This window comes from Pongo pygmaeus, chromosome 5 (assembly GCF_028885625.2).
Source record: "Pongo pygmaeus isolate AG05252 chromosome 5, NHGRI_mPonPyg2-v2.0_pri, whole genome shotgun sequence".
NCBI classification, from domain to species: Eukaryota; Metazoa; Chordata; class Mammalia; order Primates; family Hominidae; genus Pongo; species Pongo pygmaeus.
Genome location: NC_072378.2, coordinates 121,366,898 through 121,390,765, shown reverse-complemented (window position 1 = coordinate 121,390,765; position 23,868 = coordinate 121,366,898). Strand labels below are relative to the sequence as shown.

Sequence of the window (23,868 nt, the reverse complement as noted above, 5' to 3'; positions counted from 1 at the left end):
TTGGAAATATTTATAATTCAAATAGAAGGTTACAGGGATTTTATTCAATTTGTTTGACTTTGCAATAGAAATGTCAGTATAAACTAAGGATTATTTTTTAAAAATATTTTGTATTCTGCTAATCTATATACAGAAAGACCTAGAAATGACAACTCATTGTAGTAAACAGCCCTACAGTCGAGCTTCTAGTCTCTAAGTCTTATTCCCTAAGGGATTCTTTTTTCATTTGTAATCTAATTTGGTGTTTTAAATTGTAGAAAACAGTTATGTAGTTTCAATATATAACTAGATACCTTCAGAAACTTATGTCCATTCTAGTCCCCATCCTTCATCTTCCCTCTCTGGCTTCCTCTGTGGCTGTGCTGTTAAACATGGTAGACAATTGCCCTATGCAGCTATATAAACTTGTATTAATTAAAATTAAAAATTCAGTTCCTTAATTATATTAGTCATATCTTAAGTGCTCAATAGCACATGTAGCTAGTGGTTACCATAATGTAAAATTCAGGTTATGTAATATTTCTGTAATTACGGAAAGTTCTATTGCACAGTACTTCCTTAGGAAAGCACTAAAAATTAGTGCAAAGAGGTATAGCTCATACATAAATTTTACAATTAAAAAAAAAAAAAAACATAAAAACACAAACCAAACCCAGAATAAGGTGGGGAGGAAAGAATAAAAGAACAGGAAATGGATGGAAAAAAAAGAAAACAAATAGGAAAATAGTAGCTCTAAATCCATCCATATCAATAATTACACTAAATGCAAATGAACTAAATATTCTAATTAAAATACAGATTTTCAGCGTGTATAAAAAAGGAAGATACAACTATGTGCCATCTTTAAGAAATTAACTTTAGGATTAAGATGGTGGATAGGAGGTAGGACTAGCTTGCAGCTCCTGCTCAGACAGACAGAACATTGTGTGGAGACTTACATCATGAACTGTTGCTTCAAGAACTACCACAGGAACATACTGGGAAAGATGACAGAATCCACAGACCCTTTTTTAGGAACTAGATCACTGCTGCAGGCTCACTGAGATGTGGAAAAACTGAGTTTGCTTGCTTTCTCAACAAAGAGGCTTGTGGTCTGGGTCAAGTTCTCAGCCCTGATCACCAGCTGCCTGGAAATAGACTTGGTGCTGTTGAGGGGCAAGATAGGAGTGAGACCGGCATTTAGGACTGTCAGCTGCATGAGAGCATGGTGAGACTGGTGACTGCCAGCTTTCCTCACTTGCCTGGCAATTTGTATGACTCAGGAGAGGCAGCCATAATCCCCCTGGAAATATAACTCTATTGGACTAGGAACCACTCACCCATCCCCCACAGCAGCCACAGCAAACCTTGCCCAAGGAGAGGCTGAGCTCAGACACGCCTCTGCCTGCCCCTCCTGGTGGTCTTTTTTTACCCTCCCTGGTAGCCGAAGACAAAGGTCATAATCTCTTGGGAACTCTATGGCCCTGCCCACTGCCTGAGAATCCTGAATACTTAACCAAGTGTCCTTAGGGCAAGTTTGCATCCTCCCTACAGGATCACAGCTGATGCCCTCTTGAAAGTGCCACCTCCTGGCTGGAGGCCAAGCAACACAAAACCAGAGCACTAAACAAAAACACAACCAAGGAGCTTCACAGAGTGACTCCCCTGCCACCTCCACCAGAGCAGGTACTGATATCCATAGCTGCAAGACCTGAAGATGGATCACATCACAAGACCCTTTGCAGACACTCCCCACTACCAGCCCAGAGCTGGGTAGCTCTGCTGGATGGCTAGACCCAGAAGAGCAAAAACAATTACTATAGTTCAGCTCTCAGGAAGCCTCATTCCTAGGGAAAGGGGAGAACACTACATCAAGTAGTGTTGGGATAAAAGAATCTGAACAGCAGCCCTTGAATCCCACATCTTCCCTCTGACATAGTCTACTCAAATGAGAAGGAACCAGAAAACGATTCTGGTAATATGACAAAACAAGTTTCTTTACCACCCCCAAATGATGATACCCGCTCATCAGCAATAGATCCAAACCAAGACAAAATCTCTGAATTGCCAGAAAAAGAATTCAGAAGGTTGATTACTCAGCTAATCAAGGAGTTATCAGGGAAAGATGAAGTCCAACTTAAAGAAATAAAAAACATGATACAGGATACGAAAGAAAAATTCTTCAGTGAAATAGAGAGCATAAATTAAGAACAATCACAACTTCTGGAAATCAAGGATACACTTAGAGAAATGCAAAATGCACTGGAAAGTCTCAGTAATAGAATCGAACAAGCAGAAGAAAGAACTTCAGAGCTCAAAGACAAGGCTTTCACATTAACTCAACCCATCAACGATAAAGAAAAAAATTTTAAAAAATGAACAAAGCCTCCAAGAGGTTTGGGACTATGCTAAATGTCTGAGCCTAAGAATAATTGGTGTTCCCTAGGAAGAAGAGAAATTTGAAAGTTTGGAAAACATATTTGAGGGAATAATAAAGGAAAACTAACCCCAGCCTTGCTAAGGATCTAGACATCCAAATACAAGAAACTGAAAGAACACCTGGGAAATTCATTGCAAAAAGATCATCGCCTAGGCATATGGTCATCAGATTATCTAAAATCAAGATGAAGGAAAAAATCTTAAGAGCTGTGAAGCAAAAGCGTTAGGTAACTTATAAAGGAAAACCTATCAGATTAACAACAGATTTCTCACCAGAAACCCTACAAGCTAGAAGGGATTGGGGTCCTATTTTTAGCCTCCCTAAACAAAACAATATCAGCCAGAATTTTTTATCCAGTAAAACTAGGGTTCATCAATGAAAGAAAGATACAGTCTTTTTCAGACAAACAACTGCTGAGAGAATTCACCACTACCAAGCCAGCACTATAAGAACTGCTAAAAGGAGCTCTAAATCTTGAAACAAATTCTTGAAATACACCAAAATAGAACATCCTTAAAGAATAAATCTCACAGGACCTATCTAACAAAAACACAATGACAAAAAAACCAAGGTATTCAAGCAACAAATAGCTTGATGGATAGAACAGTACCTCATGTCTCAATACTATCATTGAATGTAAATGGCCTAAATGCCCCACTTAAAAGATACAGAATGGCAGAACGTATAAGAATTTACTAACCAAGGTACTGCTATCTTCAGGAGACTCACCTAACACATAAGGACTCACATAAACTTAAGATAAAGGGGTGGAAGAAGATATTCCATGCAGTGGACACTAAAAGTGAGCAGGAGTAGCTATTCTTATATCAGACAAAACAAACTTTAAAGCAACAGCAGTTAAAAAGACAAAGAAGGATATTATATTAGCCTTCAAAGCCCTCAGTAAGTTACAGCACTTAATTTCTGTGACACTAAGGACTGCAAAGCCCCGCTTTGCATCAACTGAACGCAAATCAGCCACTTTAATTAAGCTAAGCCCTCACTAGACCGATGGGACTTAAACCCACAAACATTTAGTTAACAGCTAAACACCCTAATCAATTGGCTTCAGTCCACTTCTCCCGCCGCAGGAAAAAAAGGCGGGAGAAGCCCCGGCAGGCTTAAAGCTGCATATGATAAAAAGACTAGTCCCACAGGAAAATATCAAAATCCTAAATATATATGCACTTAGCACTGGAGCTCCCTAATTTATAAAGCAATTACTAGTAGACCTAAGAAATGAGATAGATGGCAACACAATAATAGTGTGGAACTTTAATACTCCATTGACAACACTAGAAAGGTCATCAAGATAGAAAGTCAACAAAGAAGCAATGAAGTTAAACTATACCCTAGAACAAATGGACTTAACAGATATTTACAGAACATTTTACCGAACAATTACAGAATATACATTCTTTCATCAACACATAGAACATATGAGAGGCCACAAAAACAACTCTCAGTAAATTTAAGAAAATCAAAATTATATCAGGTACTCTCTCAGACCACAGTGGAATAAAATTGGATATTAACTTCAAAAGGAACCCTCAAAACCATGCAAATACGTGGAAATTAAATAACCTGCTCCTGAGTGATCATTGGACCAACAATGATATCAAGATGGAAATTAAAAACATTTTTGAACAAATGATAATAGTGACACAACCTATCAAAACCTCTGGTTACAGCAAAAGCGGGGCTAAGAGGAAAGTTTATAGCATTAAATGCCTACATCAAAATGCCTGAAAGAGCCCAAATATACAATCGAATGTCACAACTCATGGAACTAGAGAAACAAGAATAATCCAAAATCAAACCCAGCAGGGAAAAAGAAATAATGAACACCAAGCTGAGAATCAAATAAAAAACTCAACCTGGTTTATGATAGTTGCAAAAATAAATAAATAAATAAAATACTTAGGAATATACCTAACCAAAGACATGAAAGACCTCTACAGGGAAAACTACAAAAGACTGCCAAAAGAAATCAGACAACACAAACAAATGGAAAGACATTTCATGTTCATGAATGGGTAGAATCAATATTGTGAAAATGGCTATACTTCCCAAAGCAATTTACAGATTCAATGCAGTTCCCATCAAAACACCACTATAATTCTTCACAGAACTAGAACAAACAATCCTAAAATGTATATGGAGCCAACAAAGAGCCCGCATAGCCAAAGCAAGACTAAGCAAAAAGAACAAATCTGGAGGCATCACATTACCCAACTTCACATTATTTTACAAGGCTACAGTTAACAGAACGGCATGGTACTGGTATAAAAATAGGCACACAGACCAAATGTAACAAAAATAGAGAACTCAGAAATAAAGCCAAATACAGCCAACTGATCTTCGACAAAGCAAACAAAAACATAAAGTGGGGAAAGTATACCCTATTCAAAAAATAGTGCTGGGGTAATTAGCAAGCCACATGTAGAAGAATGAAACTGGATCCTCATCTCTCACCTTATAGAAAAATCAACTCTAGATCAATCAAAGACTTAAATCTAAGATCTGAAACCATAAAGATTCCAGAAGATAACATCAGAAAAACCAAACCCTTCTAGACATTAGCTTAGGTAAAGACTTTATGACTAGGAATTCAAAAGCAAATGCAACAAAAACAAAGATAAATAGATGGGACTTAATTAAATTAAAAAGCTTCTGCCCAGCAAAAGAAATAATCAGCAGAGTAAACAGGCAACCCACAGAGTGGGAGAAAATCTTCACAATCTATACATCTGACAAAAGACTAATATCCAGCATCTACAAAGAACTCAAACAAATCAGCAAGAAAAACACAAACAACCCTATCAAAAAGTGGGCTGAGGACGTGAATAGACAATTCTCAAAAGAAGATATACAAATGGCCAACAAGCACATGGAAAAATGTGCAATATCACTAATAGGGAAATCCAAATCAAAACCACAATGTGATACTACCTTATTCCTGGAAGAATGGCCATCATAAAAAAATAAAAATAAAAAATAGATGTTAGCGTGGATGCAGTGAAAAGGGAACACTTTTACACTGTCAGTGGGAATGTAAACTAGTATAACCACTATGGGAAACAGCGTGGAGATTCCTTAAAGAACTAAAAGTAGATCTACCATTTGATCCTGCAATCCCACTACTAGGTATCTACCCAGAGGAAAAGAAGTCATTATACAAAAAATATACTTGCAAGTGCATGTTCATAGCAGCACAATTTGCAATTGCAAAAATATGGAATTGCCCCCATGCACATCAATCAATGAGTAGATAAAGAAAATATGGTATATGTATACCATGGAATACTACTCAGCCATAAAAAGATCAGCCAGCTGATCTTTGACAAAGCAAACAAAAACATAAGGTGGCGGAAGCACACCCTATTCAAAAAATGGTGCTGGGATAATTAGCAAGCCACATGTAGAAGAATGAAACTGGATCTTCCTCTTTCACCTTATGCAAAAATCAACTCCAGCAACATCCAGGAACCTGGATGGAATTGGAGACTATTATTCTAAGTGAAATATTTAGGAATGGAAAACCAAACATTGTATATTCTCACTCATATGTGTGAGCTAAGCTATGAGGACACCAAGGCATAAGAATGATACATCAGTCTTTGGGGACTCAGGGAAAAGGGTTGGGGATGGTGAGGGATAAGAGACTACACACTGGGTACAGGGTACGCTACTCAGGTGATGGGTGCACCAAAGTCTCAGCAATCACTACTAAGAGAACTTGTTCATGTAACCAGACACTATCAGTTCCCCGAAAACCTATTGAAATAAAAATAAATAACTAGAAACACCATACAATCAGTTCCCCAAAAACCTATTGAAATAAAAATAAATTAAATAACTAAAAACACACAAGTAGCAAATATATATACAAAATGTGTGTGTATATATCCGTGTGTGTGTGTGTGTGTATATATATATGTATATATCAGATATATACATATCAGATTTCAATAACATTTACCAGTAAAAAAGAAATTAACTTTATTTTTTCTGTGGACACTTAGATAGTAAAATAAATATGTTCTGATTCACTTTAATTCCAGGTGGCTTAACATCACCTAAGTTGCAGGTTTTTGATAACTATCTGTACTGAACTATAATTAGAAACTAAATGAAATTACATTTTAGGTGGTAGGCAAATGTAGTTAACCAGTGTTAAAGATGATAATATATTTACCAATAACCTTTAGCATGTCGAACTGTGATAATTTATAAAAGTATATGGCAGAATGCTTGGCATACAGTAGGCACTCAATAAATGGTAGAAAGTATTATCAGCATCAGTATGTTTAATTAGTCATGATGCATAGTGTGGATATGAAAGCAAAACTATTAAATAATATTTTTAAAAATTGGTTATGCTCAGAGGATGAACGAGAATCAATTCATTATCTTGAAACTTGTTTAATAAAATAACAGCATTTATTGTGCCTCTCCTGTATGAACTTGTTTTAGTCCATTTTCACACTACTGTGAAGAACTACCCGAGACTGGGTAATTTATAAAGAAAAAGGTTTAGTTGACTCATAGTTCCACATGTCTGGGGAGGCCTCAGGAAACTTACATTCAGGAAGGAAGGCGGAGGGGAAGCGAGGCACACATCTTACATGGCTGCTGGAGAGAGAGAGAGTGAAGGGGAACTGCCAAATACATTTAAACCATTAGATCTCAGGAGAACTCACTATCATGGGAACAGCATGGGGGAACTGCACCCATGATCCAATCAGCTCCCACCAGGTCTTTCCTTTGGCATGTAGGGATTACAATTTGAGATGAGATTTGGGTAGGGACAAAGAGCTAAACCATATCAGAGCTCTACCACTGGGTAACCAAATAATAGGTGAAGGTAGTGCTCTTTTTCATGAATTATCCCAACTAATATTTTTTTTTAAATGACGGAAGTAGAACGTCGTCATTTGCAGTCTGCAAGAATTAATTGAGTCACCTTAACATCACTAAAACAGAAATGGCTAAACATTATTGATGTGCCCTCTAATGAAAGAATAAACCACCACCTCTAGTCTTACCAGGGTACCTAATTTGATCAAGCCTTTAGATTCAGCTGCCAGTTTGCAGAATATGGAAACTGCATATATCCAAAGGATGGAAGAACAGGCTGAACTGCTCCCTGACTGTGCACTTCCTAAAATCCAGACTGGTGGGAACTTTACAGGTTAAATGGCCTGAGCTTGTCAACAGACGAAATGAAAAGAAAGGAGAGGGAGAAGATGAATGCCTGTAGATTAAAAGAAACTTTAAATGACATATCAAGTCTTGAAAATGGGAAAGACAAAATTATAGTGTCTAGATATGTACACCTGAGAAATAAAACCACAAGAAAACCTTTGAAAGTGATTATTGTAAAGGTCAGGATACTGGGTGTTATGGAGGGAGGGCAGGCGAGGTAATTGTAGGCACAGAGAAGGCTCTCTGGGGCAGGTGGCAGAGTTCTAGAAGAAGTTCACTTTAAAGATAAAGGTAAGTTGGATGGAAAAAATACATACAAAGAAGCAATATACATTAGAAAACTGACATGGCCACATTTTGTGTCAGAGATAAAGTAAAGGAAAAACTATCAGATTAAGAGACACATTTTATAATGATAATATGAGTATGGGCAATACACCAGAAAGACATAATCATAAATCCATATGATCCTAATAAAATACTTAAAATATATGAAGTATTAAAATAGAATTTAAGGAAGAAATAGGCAAATCTGCAATCAGAGTTGAAGATTTTAACATTTCTCTTAGCAACTGATAGAACGGATCAAGAGCTCTCTGTTAGGAATTACGTGATGTGAATACCACTATTAACCATTTAATATTTATAGAATATTATACTCGGTGACTGCAGAATACGCATTCTTTTCAAGAACACATGGCATGTCCTCAAAGATAGACCATGTTGGGCTAAATGCAAGTCTAAATAATTTAAGATAATTGGAATAATATGAAGTACATTCTATAACCACTATGAAATTAATTAAAAATCAAGAACTAGAAACTAGAAAAAAAGATACTTGGAAATTAAGCCACATACTTACAAATAACTTGTAGCTCAAAGAAGTCACAAGGGAAATTAGGAAATATTTCAAACTGGATGCAAATAAAAATACATCAGAATTTGTGGTTATAGTTGAAGCAGTGCTAAGAGGGATATTTTTAACTTTAATATTTGTATTAGAAAATAAGAAAATATTTGTATTAGAAAATAAGAAAATAATAAAAAAATTAGAAAATATTTGTATTAGAAAATTAGAAAATAAAATTACTGACTCAAGTTTCCACTCAAAGGGAGTAGAAAAAGAAGAGCAATTTACACCCAAAACCAATACGACAAGGGAAATAATAAACATTAGAGCAGAAATCAATGAAACAGAACAAACTAAAGAGAAATAACAAATCCAAATGTGATTTTTGGAAATGATTATTAAAGGTGATAAACCCCTCACTAGATTGATGACAAAAATAAGAGAGATCCAAAATTACCAATATCAAGAATGAAAGAGGGGTAAGACTGATGATTCCACAGATATTAAAGGATAATAAGTGAATATTATGATTTGTTTTAGGTCATTAACTCAACAACTAAGATCTAATTGGCAAATTTTCTTTAAAAGTAGGGTTACCAAAACTGACTCAATAAAAAAAAATATGTATGCATTTGTTAAAGAAATTGAATTTGTCATTAAGAACCTTCTTACACAGAGAAAAACAGATGGTTTCACCAGTGGATTCTATGAAACATTTGTAGGAGAAAGAAAGAACACTGATCTCACACAAGCTTTTTGAGAAAACAGGTAGAGGAAACCATTTTTGAGAAAACAGGTAGAGGCCAGCATAACACTGACATAAAAACATCACCAAAAAAGAAGAAAATTATAGATCTATAGCCTGATGAATATAGACAGACTTTTAAAAAAATACTATATTATCAGTTGGAATTCAGCAGTATATAAAAGGACCATTTATTATGATCAAGTGGGATTTATTCCAGGAACATAAAGTTGGTTAAACGTTTCAGTACGAAAATACAACTTACCATATTAAAGAATAAAAAGAAAACTCTTAATATTATTTCAACATATGTAGAAACATTTTACTAAATTTCATATACATTTATGATAAAAATTCAAATGATTTAATCCATAATCTGATAAATGCTGTGTTTGGAAAACATACAGTTTGCATCATATTTAATGGTAAAATATTGACTCTAAATTTGGTCGACTCTTACCACTTTTATTTACATTATATTATGTAAGTATAATAAGGCAAGAAAAAATAGAAGGCATACAGATTGGAAAAAAAGATGTAAAACTATTTGAAGATGGCTTGATTCTCTCATCCAAAAACAAATAACATCCCTCTCACTCCACCAGCCCAAACAAAAGATCCTCTCCCTGAATCTAAATGCATTCTTAGTGTCTTCTAGTGGTTTACATCATAGCAGAGACTTTAGAGCAAGCTTGTTGAACCTGCGGCCCATGGGCTGCATTCGGCCCAGGACAGCTTTGAATGTGACGCAGCACAAGTTCATAGCCTTTCTTAAAACATTATGATTTTTTTTTTTTGCAGTTTTTATTTTTATTTTCTTAGCTCATCAGCTATTGTTACTGTATTTTACATGTGGCCCAAGACAATTCTTCTTCTTCCAATGTGGCCCAGGGAAGCCAAAATATTGGACACCCCTGCTTTAGAGTCAGTGAGACTTGGCTTCATGAAGAAGCCAGGTGTTCCTTACAATGGTCTTACGGTTGTACATATTAAGGATTAAAATAGATAATGTATATAAATATTGATACTATAGCATTTGGCCAAAAGTAAGTGCTCATATAATGATAGCAGTTAAATTATTATCACTATTCAGTCTTCCTTCTCCCCTTCTTGTCCATACTACTTTAAAGAATAGAATACTTTATACACATAGTCTTCACAGACCTTTCCTTTACTCCTAAGACATGTATTCCCCGAACACTAACCTTATGAGTAACTATTTGATTATTCTGTCTATTGGACATGTTTTTAATACATTTGTGTTCTAATAGGTGTAATGTATCTCTGACAGTCTTACAGCTTCCAAATTCTAATTTGTTCTTTACTCCCTTATATTGTCTACCCTCCAAAACCATTTTTCTTTAGAGCATTCTATTTAAAATGTAAAATTTAATTCCCACTACTTTTCTGAAAACACTTTGCCCTTTTCTTTCCCTAGAGGATAAAGATAGAGCTCATTAACGTAGCACATCTCTGCCTGACTGCCTGCCTGCTACTTATACAGACTTACCTTTCACCTCTCCCTACATTGCTGAAGAGTGTCATCCTTATATCCCCCCATTGCTCTCCATATTGCAGTAACATCAGAACATTTAGGTGCTATTTTAAGTGATTTAATAGTGTATTTTGTCCTGCACTATACGATGAGTTCTTGAGGGCAGGGACCATGCCTTTATTCATATTTTTATTGTTAGCATTTGGCACAATTACTGATAAGCAGCTGGCACTAAAATATTTTTAGTGAATAAGTGAACAGAAGATCATTATCAACCTGAAAGATTTTAATTTATAAGAAAACTTCTTGACTTGGGGAATTAATTTTATGCTTTAGTCTTAAAAATATATCAAACATTGACTTTTCATTAGTTTCCTTATCATTATTGCATAAAATCTCATTCTTCTATTCAAAACATTGATGACATAGATTTATGTTTTGTGCTACTTTAAATTTTAAGATCATTAATATCTGATATTAGCAACATCTTATAATGTGTGTTTGTGGGAACCAATAATTACATTGTATATATTTTTATTCCAGAAATGCGTCATACATCACAATTTTGCACTAAGCTAACATCTTTTAAAATGCCCAGTGTGTGAGAAATGAATGTATTTCTTCTAGAAACAAGCTGCTGAAATCTTCTCAACCTTCTTTAAAATTCTGTTCAGGTTGTTTTAGTTTGAATACAGTTGTTGAATTATTTTTACCTGAAGTTTTACTTGATTTGCTTAGAGTAGCATATCACACCTTACCTTGATTGTATGTGGTCCACATCATTTTATTTCTTACGTGAAGAGAGGTTCCATAATCATCAATTGAATTCTTCATGTATAAATAATACAAAAATGCTCAATATACTATTGATATATGTGATTTATAAAGATTATATTTCTTTTTCTACCAAAATAGACGTTTTTAAAGGCTTTTTTGATAATCTTTTATGATTGTGGTGGAAAAGATTCTTTAAACATAAAATAAAGGATTTATTCATGATAGTATCCAAATATTGCTGGATTAATATTAAGGACATTAAAACATCTTTGCAGATTTAAATTATAAAGCATTATTAGCTTGTATTTTTTGGTTCATCTGTGTTCTCAGGATAAACTAAATTGGATTAAAAATAAAGCTATAATGAAATCTGTTTTATTAATCATCTTTCTAGTTAATAGCTGGTGATTAGAGAAATTTATACAGTAGTTTCCTAGGTGACTATGAACCCTCCAGTTTTTCTGCAGTTCATTTTATGTATAATTAATAGACATATTTCTTAAACATTCTTTCCTTGGCAATTTTTTTCTTCCTTTTCTATAGTGCATACTTCTCATGTAGTGTTCTCTTTACAGAGGCATTCATTAAATGGCAACTAATTTATTGTATTAGTTATTTTTTATAACTTCATTACTATCCAAATAGTTGTTAGCTTTTAATCATGGATTATTTTCTTCTTGAATTGGTTAGAAATTCCTTCTTCATTTTGGGGAATATTGTATTATAGGGAAAAATAAGGATGATTTCAATAAGTTTAATGTGAATTCATTTTTTAGATAGAAATAGCCTTTATTAAAAACCACTGTGTGTTAAATATATTCATTATGTAGCCACTGTTATTTGCTAAATAACATTGCATTTTGGCACACTAAGGGAGGAGATATAACATGGACTTGACTTCCTAGGTCATCAAAGAAGGATGTAGAACAAGGGTGTCGGTGTCAAATAGGGTCTGAAGATTATATTATAATTTCTAATGAGTAACTTGAGTCTGGAAATAAGAAAATACAGATTATTTTTGCTACCAACTTTCTGAGTGTGTGTCTTTGGCCAAGCCACTTCACTTGAGCTCAATTTTTTTCATCGATTAAATGAGATTGAATTAAATGTTCTTTTTAATTTTCTGAATTTTCAAATTTCTGGTTCTAGTGAAATATCTCAATATGTCTGGTTCTCAGAGTTTCTGACTCTAGTGAAAATTTTTAGAAAATGTAAAGCAGAAAACTTTACAGTTACAAGTAAGTACAATTAATATAATGCAAGCAAAAGATATAAGTATTGACAGAACATAGGACTTCTAGATGTGCATAGAGTTAATTGGAAACTCTTCAGAAAAGATGTGACATATTTTGAAAGCATATCAAGTGAGATAATGAGTAAGTGGAGGGAAGGAGAAATGTGTTACTAGGATAAAAAAGTATGTATAGGTGGCAGTTAGTTGAAGGAGACCACAGGCAGATTTGATTGACTGAAGTGGCGACTTCATGCTGAGGAATACTAGGAAATGAGGCTTTTGAGACTGTGAAGAGTAGAATCGTGTCAATTAGAGAAGTGCCTTGAAAGCCATGCTAAGGAGTTTAGATTTGATGCTTAGTGATGGGCAACCACAGCATGCTTTTGAGCTGGGGAGCCCAAGGATAAATGTGCCTGAGAAAAATATTCTAGTTGTGTTTAATAAGATGCAATGAGAGTGAAGAGCTTAAATATTTCATGGAGAGATTGGTAAAATTGCACCAGAAAATGAGTTAGCTTTGATAGGAAAAGCCATGGCTTTTAAAAATTAGATATCATATTTAGGTTAGTTGGATTTTCAGTGAATGTAGTTAAAAGATAGCCTCATGGTCTGAGGGCAAAAATATATAGAATTTATTATCTTGCCCCAGAGTCCCTAAGTATTATTCCCTTGCATTTTCTTACATATTGGATATGACAGTGCAAAGAATGAGAAAGATGGATTATTGAATTTATGTCAGAACCAAACTTTTAAGAGATATATGATATTTTAAAGCATATTCCAAATTTCATATATGTATGTAATGCTTGTTACATCATGCATTGTCAGCTTATAGATTATTGCTATGCATGTTAACTGTTTTGTACTTATGTATGTACATATTTCAAACTTATGGGAATTAGGTATATTTAAAAGTGAGCCCTCAAATTCATACAGATAGGAAACTACATTAATGACTCTCCATGGATGTGGTTGACAAAAATGAATCATTTAAATGATTGTTTTCTTTCCCTCTAGTCTTTTTTAGCACTGGTGAACTTGTTATCCTATCCTGCTATTTATGAGCTTGTAAGAAATCAAGATCTTTCTAATAAAACAGAATATTCTCTTCGTGAAGTCCCAACGTGTGTTATTGTAAGTCATTTTCTTTAAATCTTTCTGTGTTATAAATGCTGCTATTTGAGATTGGTAGTAAAAATGCAATTTGACCAAAAAGAGAAAAAAGAAGCATTATGTAATGGCATTTAAGGACTGATTTGATTAATCATGAATGAATTATATCAACTTTTGAATTTTCTATGCATGGAATCTTTGATCCAGGTCACCTAACATTCCCAACACCTATCAGAATATGAGGCTAACTCCAACCAGGAAAGATACTTGGCATAAATAGAAGTATACCTGTGAGTGATTTTTAGATGACTCATTACATTATTAGTCAAACCAGTGATGCTCCTTCATTGGCTAGGATAATTAGGAATAAATTGTATCCATGGAGTCCACTACATTTTCTGCTTATATTTTAATGAACTACATATTATGGCCCCATGAGGGCAGTATATACAAATTTATTTAATTTGAGACCTATGTTGTACTAATATTCACAGATAAATAACTTGTTTTAATCATTAAGGGATATTTTGTTCCTTATCTTTGGGTACATTTATGAATTAAACACATAGAAACATAAGTGTATATGCATATAAGGATTAGTAAAGACCTGATATTGAAATTTTAGTATTGATCATTCTTTTTCATTTTCTGGTCTCTTCGTCCTATGTGATATTGTTTTCATAAACATAGTTTTGCTCTTTTGAATACCTTTAAACCTGTTAACCCTAAATACTTGGATTTTTAAAAATTTTGTCTACTTTGGGAAACTTTTAATAGCTTATATGATGTGAAATACAAAAATAGGTACTTCTATCATTTAACATTAACTTAGATTCTCTTATCTTCTTTTCCTTGAAGTTTTTCAATTGTATTTTGTGCTTACTTGTATGTTGGCAATTCTTAAGTACAGGTATACTTCAGAATTATTGCGGGTTCAGTTCTATACCACCACAATAACATGAATATTGCAATAAAGGAAGTCACACAAATTTTTTGTTTTCCCATGTAAAAGTTATGTTTACACTATACTTTAAAGTGTGCAATAGAATTATGTCTATAAAAAGTTTATTGCTTCATTAAAAATACTTTATTGCCAAAAAATGCTAATGAACATCTGAGCCTTCAGTGAGTTGTATTCTGTTTTGCTGGTGGAGAGTCTTACCTTGTTGTCGATGGCAGCTGACTGATCAGTGTGTTGGTTGTTGTGGACTGAGGTGGCTCTGGCAATTTCTGAAAATAAGAGAACAGTGAAGTTCACTGCATCAATTGACAACTTTCATGAAATATTTCTCTGAAGTATTTGATACTTTTTCATAGCATTTTACCCACAGTAGAACTTCTTTCAGAATTGAGGTCAATCCTCTCAACCCACTCACTGCTTTATCAACTAAGTTTATGTAATATTTTAAGTCCTTTGTTGTTATTTCAACAGTGTTCACAGCATCTTCACCAGGAGTGGATTCCATCTTTGCTCATCCATAAGAAACAACTCAACTCCTCATCTGTTTGATTTTGATCTTAAGATTGCAGCAATTCAGTCACATCTTCAGGCTCCACTTTTAATTCTAGTTTCTTGCTATTTCCACCAAGTCTGTAGTTACTTGTTCTACTGAAGTGCTGAACTTCTTTAAGTCATCCATTAGGGTTGGAATCATCTTCTTCCAAACTCCTGTTAATGTTGATATTTTGGCCTCTTCTCATGAATCACAGATGTGGCATCTTAATGGTGAATCCTTTCCAGAAGGTTTTCAATTTACATTGCCCAGACCTGTCAGAGGAATCCCTATTTATGGCAGCTATAGCCTTACAAAATATATTTCTTAAATATTTGAGAGTCAAAATTACTCCTTGATTTATGGGCTACAGAATGGATGTTATGTTAGCAGGCACAAAAACAATATTAATCTCCTTAAACATCTCCATCAGAGCTCTTAGGTGACCTGTTGTGTTGTCAGTGAGCAGTAGTGTTTTGAAAGGAATCTTTTTACTGAGCAGTAGTTTTCAATGGTAGGCTTAAAATATGCAGTAAACCTATGCAGTCACATATGTACTGTCATTTACTTTATTTTTCCATTTATATAGCATAGGCAGAGTAGATTTAGCATAATTTTCCAGTGCTCCAGGATTTTTGGAATGGTAAATGAGCATTGGCTTCTGCGTAAAGTCACCATCTGCATTAGCTCTTAAGAAGAGAGTTAGCCTATCTTTTGATGCTTTGGATCCAGGCATTGACTTCTCCTTTCTAGCTATGAAAGTCCTAGACGGTATTTTCTTCCAATATAAGGCTGTTTTGTTTGCATTGAAAATCTCTTGGCCGGGCGTCGTGGTTCATACCTGTAATCCCAGCACTTTGGGAAGCCAAGGTGGGGAGATCACCTGAGGTCCGGAGTTCGAGAGCAGCCTGGCCAACATGGTGAAACCCCGTGTCTACTAAAAATACAAAAATTACCTGGACGTGGTGGCGCTTGTCTGTAATCCCAGCTACATGGGAGGATGAGGCAGGAGAATCACTCGAACCTGGGAGGTGGAGGTTGCAGTGAGCCAGGATCATGCCACTGCACTCCAGCCTAGGTGATAGAATGAGACTCAATCTCAAAAAAAAAAAAAAAAAAGAGGAAAAAGAAAAAGAAAAATCTCTTTAATGTAGCTAACTTCATCAATTATCTTAGCTAGATCTTCTGGATAACTTGCAACTTCTACATCAGCACTTGCTACTTCACTTTGTACTTTCATGTTATTCAGACAGCTGCTTTCCTTGAATCCCATGAACCAACCTGTTAATTTCAAACTTTTCTTCTGTAGCTTCCTCATTTCTCCCAGCCTTCGTAAAATTAGAGAGTTAGAGCCTTCTCTGGATTAGGGTTTGGCTTAAGGGAATGCTGTGGTTGGTTTGATTTTCTCTTCAAATCACTCAAACTTTCTTCATATCAGCAATAAGGTTGTTTCATTTTGTTATTATTCATGTGTTTCCTGGAGTAACACTTTTAATTTCCTTAAAGAACTTTTTCTTTGCATGCGCAACTTGGCTAATTGGCACAAGAGGCCCAGCTTTTGGCCTGTCTCAGTTTTTGACATGCTTTCCTCACAAGCTTAGTCACTTTTAGGTTTTGATGTGTAGTGAGAGACACTCAACTTTTCCTTTTATTTGAACCCTTAGAGGTTTTGTAAGGTTACTGATTGCCCTAATCTTAATATTGTTGTGTCTCAGGTAATAAGGAGGCCCCAGGAGAAAGAGAAATATAGGTGGATGACCAGTTGGTGGAACAATCAGAACAACATTTATCCGCTAAGTTTGTTGTCTTATCTGGATACAGTTCGTGGTGCCCTAAAATAATTACAATAGTAACATCAAAGATTACCAATCACAGGTCCTCATAACAGAATAATTATGAAAAGCTTGTAATATTTTGACAATTACCAAAATGTGATGCAGAGACACAAAATGAACACATGCTGTTAGAAAAATGACCCCAGTAGACTTGTTTGACATAGCGTTGCTACACGTCTTAAATATTCAAAAAAGCATATTATCTGCAAAGTATAATAAGTGACATGCAATAAAACAAGGTATGCCTGTAGTTTTATCGTTAGTCATTTATGTGCCTATATTTCCCACTACAATGGGAGTACCTTAGAGAAAGTAGTCTGTCTTAGATGTATGTAAATCTCGCACATTATACGGATCCAGTGAAAATAATTATTCTAATATGATTGGTTTTATTGAGATTGATTATGGGAAACAAGTACAAATTACTTCTATGATATAGTCCAAAATGATGGTTTCAATGTTTGTTCTCTTAAGTTTTCATGTATCTCTGTGGGACGTATTCAAATATATCTTTCCACTTATGGAAAAATTTGTTTTCTGTTTGGTCTTAAGACAGTTAACTGCAGTTATATTATTCTGTTTCTCCCAAAGGCATTATATTTTAACCCTGTAGAAAGATTACTGCTTTCTGTCATGATTTAAACATGTATATGAGTTCCTTTTAAAACAAACAACTCTTTTGATCTGTGCCTTCTTTTATTTACCACACTGTAGTTTGCTTTCTTCCCCTCCACCCTAAGCTTCCTGAAAAATTTGCCTGTGCTTTAAGTCTCTCTGTTTGTTTCTCTTCTGTCAACCATGGAAGCCACCATAATCAGGCATCTTTGCCCAACTACCTAACTTAAATTGTTCTGCCAAAACCCAATAAATATGTAATTCCCTAATCTAATGGAACCTCCCTGTATTAGTTTGTCATGCTGCTAATAAAGACATACTTGAGACTGGGTTATTTATAAAGGAAAGAGGTTTAGTTGACTTGCAGTTCAGCATGGCTGGGGAGACCTCAGGAAACTTACAATCATGATGGAAGGGAAAGAAAACACATCCTTCATCACATGGCAGCAGGCAAGAGAAGTGCTGAGCAAAGGGGGAAAAGTCCCTTATAAAACCATCATATCTCATGATAACTCACTATCATGAAAACAGCATGGGGGTAACTGCCCCCATGATTCAATTACCACCATGTCTCTTCCACGACATACAGTGTATTAGTCAGGGTTCTTTAGAGGGGCAGAACTAATAGGATATATCTCTCTATGTATCTATATATATATATCTATATATCAAGGGGAGAAAGATATAGGCTGAGAGGCTAGGCCAGTCTAGTATTTTCACATTTTTCTGCCTGCTTTATATTCTAGGCACACAGACAGCTGATTAGAGGGTTCCTACCCAGATTAAGGGCAGGTCTGCCTTTCCCAGCCCACTGACTCAAATGTTAATCTCCTTTGGCAACACCCTCACAGACACACCCAAGATCAAAACTTTGCATCCTTCAATCCAATCAAGTTGACACTGAGTGTTGACCGTCACATGTGGGGATTATGGGAACTACAATTCAAGATGAGATTTGGGTGGGGACACAACCAAATCATGTCACATCCCCACCCCCTTTAGCTTAATTTACCACTTTGGAATATTTGACATGGTTTGTCCACTCCTTAGTGTAATTCTCTGTTTCTGTGGCTGTGGCATTACTTACTTCTTGTTCTCTTCCTTCTTTTCTGGTCTCTCCTGCATAGTTGTCTTTGTAGACTTCTTTTGCTTTTTTTGTCCTATGGCCTCCAGCGTGATCTCATCCAATTCAAATGGCTTCGGTTACACACTGACAACTCTTTGACCTATATGACTTGACTGCCAGTTTTATATTTAGAACCTGCCAGACAATAGGCATCTGGAACAGTCACAGGCATCTTAGTCTTACTGTGTCTACAACTGAATGTAATGTTTTCTTTTTCCCAAATCAATTCTGTTTCCTGTTTTTCTCAGTGTATGGTACTATTAGCCACACAATTTAATGAACCAGAAACCTGGAAATCATTATTGATTCTTCCCTTTCTATAGGCAACAAATTACCACCTGATAGAATTTGCCTCCCTAACACCTTGATCTTGTTTTCTTTTTGTAATCTTTTTTTAAAAACTCTTATTTTAGCTTCAGTGGTACATGTGTAGGATTGTTATATAGGTAAACTCAAGTTACAGAGATTTGTTGTACAGATTATTTCATCACCCAGATACTAAGCCTTGTATCTAATAGTTATCTTTTCTGTTCCTCTCCCTTCTCCACCCCCTACCCTCTAATAGGCCCCAGTGTCTGTTGTTCCCCTCTTTGTGTCCATGAGTTCTCATCATTTAGCTCCCACTTATACCTGAGAACATTTGGTATTTGATTTTCTGTTCGTGCATTAGATTGTCTCCAGCTCCATCCATGTTCCCATGAAAGACATGATCTTGTTCTTTTTAAATGCTGCATAGTATTCTATGGTGTATATGTCCACATTTTCTTTATTCAATTTGTCATTGATGGGTATTTAGGTTGATTCCATGTCTCACCTTATCCAAGTTCTCTCTGGATAAGATTATGACACAAAGCCGGAGAGTTGATATACTTCTGAGGTAGGACAGTAAAGGTATATTGCTGGCCTTGCCAGCTGAAGGCAAATTGCTTCTGGTGGGCCTTATGGACAGGAATGGAGATAAAAGCATTTGCCAAGTCAGTGGCTGCATACCAGGAGATGTGTTAATTTACTTAAGCAATGAAACCACATCTGGTACAGCAGCTGCAGTTGGAGTCACCACTTGGTTAAGCTTAGGATAATCCAGTAGCATTCTTCAAGATCCATCTGTCTTCTGCACAGGCCAAATGGGAGAGTTGAATGGGGCTGTGTTAGGAATCCCCATCCCTGCGTCTTTCAAGTCCTTGATGGTGGCACTAATCTTTGCAGTTTCTCCAGGGATTGCAATACTGTTTTTGATTTAGTATTTTTCTAGGTAGAGGCAGCTGTAATGGCTTCTGTTTTGTCTTTCCCAACATAATAGCCCTCACCTTACCAGTCAGAGAGCTTATGTGGGGGTTCTGCCACCTGCTAAGTATGTCTGTGACAATTATGCATTCTGGCACTGGGGAAAAGACTACAGGGTGAGTCCAGAGATCCACTGTACAAGCTGTAAGTTGGACCTGAGGTAAAACTCAATTAATTACCTGATGGCCATAAGCCACTACTTTAACTGGAGGACCACAATGACATTTTGGGTCCCCTGGAATCAACATCAGCTTGGAGCCAGTGTCCAGTAGTCCCCAAAATGTCTGATCATTTCCCTTTCCCCAATGCACCGTTGCCCTTGGTAAAAGGCTGGAGGTCTCCTTGGGGAAGAATGGGAGAAAAATTCACAGCATAAATTGTCAGTAATGTAGTGGGGTCCTTCCTCAAGGGGACCCGGCCTCCCTTTCATTCAAGGGGTTCTGAGTCTGTAAACTGGCTTGTCTGGAAATTGATTGAGGGGCCGCGATTCTCTGTTTTAATAATTCAAATTAGTCTTTTGTCCGTTCGACCTAGAAGTTTTCTGCTTATATTAATGAAGTAGAAATGCAGTAGGCTTCCTATCAATTTCACTTCTAGGAACACCATGATTAGCCAGTACCAGAGCTCAACAGGAGTCGGAGTATTCTGATTGCTGCCTTGTCTCTAGTGTCCATTACAGTAGCTACACCCACCTGGCCTTTGACGGTTGAGTGCCACCCCTTGGCCCCTGCCACCTCGGGCTTCAATTTTTCTTATTTTATTTAAATTTTGTAGTTGAATGAATTTGGATCCCACATTTAGTTCTGACATACAGAGAAGAGTGATTACAGGCCTCTTCAAAGATGTAGGTGAGGCCCTCACAAATCTATTTTGCAAGGCATTGGTCAAGGGTATATCTTCTGGAACCTCCCAGCTGGGATGAGTAGATCTAAAGTGACTAATCCACTTCACCATCTCAATCTCCCTAAGACTTGAGATCCTTTCCTCTATATTAAACCAAGGGACATCAGGCATTTCCAACTTGCTCACATTGGGCCATCTTTTAATCCATATTTCAGCTAACTGAGCAGCTAAACGATTAGAACCTTTTTCAGCTCCTTGAGCTCAACATTAAATGCAGAGTCCCTACTTAGTTGGGCCAAATCAATAAACTCAACCTGATTCAACTCTGTGTTCCTCCCACCATTATCCCATACCCTTAATATCCATTCCCATGCCTGTTCTCCAGATTTCTGTTTATGTAAATTGGAGAACTCAAGCAGTTCTTTTGAGTGTAGTGCGTTTCCTCATAGATCATGCTCTCAACCTCATCTTTAGGGGCCTGCAGGACTTTAGTGCAGTTATAGGTCTAGAAGGAAACAGAATGTTGGGGTAGCTCCTGAGGAGAATCAACATTCCTTTGCCTGACAACTGCCTCAGGGGAGGCCATCGCTTTTGTTTCAGGCAATGCAGGGTTTGTCTCCTCAGACAAAAGTGAAAAGGCTGATGGCACCATGGGTTGGGGAGGGGATGTTGCCGCTACGGGGGATGGGGAAGCTGTTTCTTCTGGCAAAAAAAGGTTCATCATAGTGTACAAACTTAGTGTCCCCAGTTCTACAGGGTCCTCCCACATGTCCCCATTCAAAGTTGTAGGGTCCCATTCTTTTCCAATCAATGCCCTCACTTTAACAGTATACACCTGGCGAGGCTGTGCATGCAGCTTTTGTTGCAGGTCAGCCACTCACATGATAAGAACTTATGTCTGTTTTCCACAATTTCAGCTCTTTCTCTGCAGGAGATAAAACTCTCAATCAGGGCAATTTTAGCAGATTTGAGGCTCAGTGTCTTCTTCTGAAGCCAGGAGACAGAATCTCTGAGTTCATCATTTTCTTTCATCACTTTGTTCACTGAACTTAGAAGCAACCAAGCAGCTTCATTATGTTCCTTGGTTTTCCACATATGGTCAAATGTATTACATATAGAGTCACTAAATTCCTTGCCTCTCATGAGCGGTGAATCAGGAGTGTCAAATGCATTTATTTTGCATAATCTCTAAACAGTTCACGCCAATGACTATCAGTGTTCTCCATACTTTTAGAAGTAGAGTCCTCCAGAAACCCCAAAACCAATGAAAGAATTCCAACCTTAATATTGTCTTCCTCTAGAACTACTCCTGGTACCAAAATCTGTATTAGTCAGGGTTTCCTAGAGAGCAGAACTAATAGGATAGATATAAGTATACATATAACGGGGAGTATATTAAGTATTAACTTACACAATCAGAAGGTCCCACAATAGGCTGCCTGAAAGCTTGAGGAGCAAGGAGAGCCAGTCTGAGTCTCAAAACTAAAGAACTTGGAGTCTGATGTCTGAGGGAAGGAAGCATTCATCACAGGAGAAAGATGTAGGCTGGGAGGCTATGCCAGTCTTGTCTTTTCATGTTTTTCTGTCTGCTTTATATTTGCTGGCAGCTGATTTGATGGTTCCCATCAGATTAAAGGTGGATCTGCCTTCCCCAGCCCACTAACTCAAATGTTAATTTCCTTTGGCAGCACCCTCACAGACACACCCAGGATCAATACTTTGCATCCTTCAATTCAACAAGTTGACACTCAGTATTAACCATCACACCCAGTAATGGGATTGCTGGGTTGAATGGTAGTTCTATTTATTGCTCTTTGGGGACAATTGCCACAATGCTTTCCACATTGGTTGAACTAATTTATACTCTCAGCAACAGTGTATAAGTGTTCTCTTTTCTTCACAATTTCACCATCATCTGTTACTCTTTTACTTTTTTGATAATAGCCATTCTGACTGGTGTGAGATGGCATCTTATTTTGGTTTTGATTTGCATGTCTCTAATGATCAGTAATATTGTGCTTTTTTCGTATGCTTCTTGGCCACATATATGTCTTCATTTGAAAAGTGCCTGTTCATGTCCTTTGGCCACCTTTTAATGGGATTTTTTTTTTGCAAATTTCTTTAAGTTTCTTATAGATGCTGGATATTAGATACTTGTCAGATGCATAGTTTGTAAATATTTTCTCTCATACTATAGGTTGTCTGTTTAATGTGTTGATACTTATGCTGTGAGGAAGCATTTAAAGTTAATTAGATCCCATTTGTGAATGTTTGCTCTTGTCGCAATTGGTTTTGGCATCTTTGTCATGAAATTGATGGCAGTGGTGGCCCATCTGAAGCAGTGGCTGCCATGATGCCAGCTTCATTGTGGAAGGTAAGGCTGGGCCTGCATGCCCTATGATGCTGGTGAGAGTCCCAGCCTCCCAGGCACAGCTGCAGGCACTCAGCTGCCTGTGGGTAGATAGTGGTGGATCCCTTGTGAAGTCCCACCTTCAAGCCAGGGTTGGCCTGAAGTATGAGGGCTGGGCTGCCAATTCTGCAGACCGGAGTGAGGACTTACGGTACTTTTTCCAAGCCTGACTGTGGTTGCCCATGGACCAATCAGCATGCACTTTGTTCCCTCTGAAGCCCATAAAAGCCCCAGACTCAGCCAGACTTGGACAGTTGTTGGGATGCCCTGCCTGTGGAGAGGAGCTACGCACTGTGCTTCTCCTCTCTGCTGAGAGCTGAGCAGACATCAGGACGACCCGCCTACGGAGAGGAGATATACATTGTGGGTCTCCTCTCAGCTGAGTGCTGAGCAGACATGCAGGCTGGTGCCTGCAGAAAGT

The 23,868-nt window shown here is 36.7% G+C and overlaps 1 protein-coding gene across 7 annotated transcripts in view; it reads left to right on the top strand.

Moving 5' to 3' along the window:
- TBC1D32 (TBC1 domain family member 32) overlaps positions 1-23,868 on the top strand; it is a 261,936-nt gene that overhangs the window by 104,616 nt on the left and 133,452 nt on the right. For all 7 annotated transcript variants that reach the window (XM_063666543.1, XM_054492124.2, XM_063666541.1 and 4 more), the window contains one exon: positions 13,746-13,862. In XM_063666543.1, the coding sequence (XP_063522613.1) occupies positions 13,746-13,862 (117 nt within the window). The remainder of the gene's footprint in view (positions 1-13,745; positions 13,863-23,868) is intronic.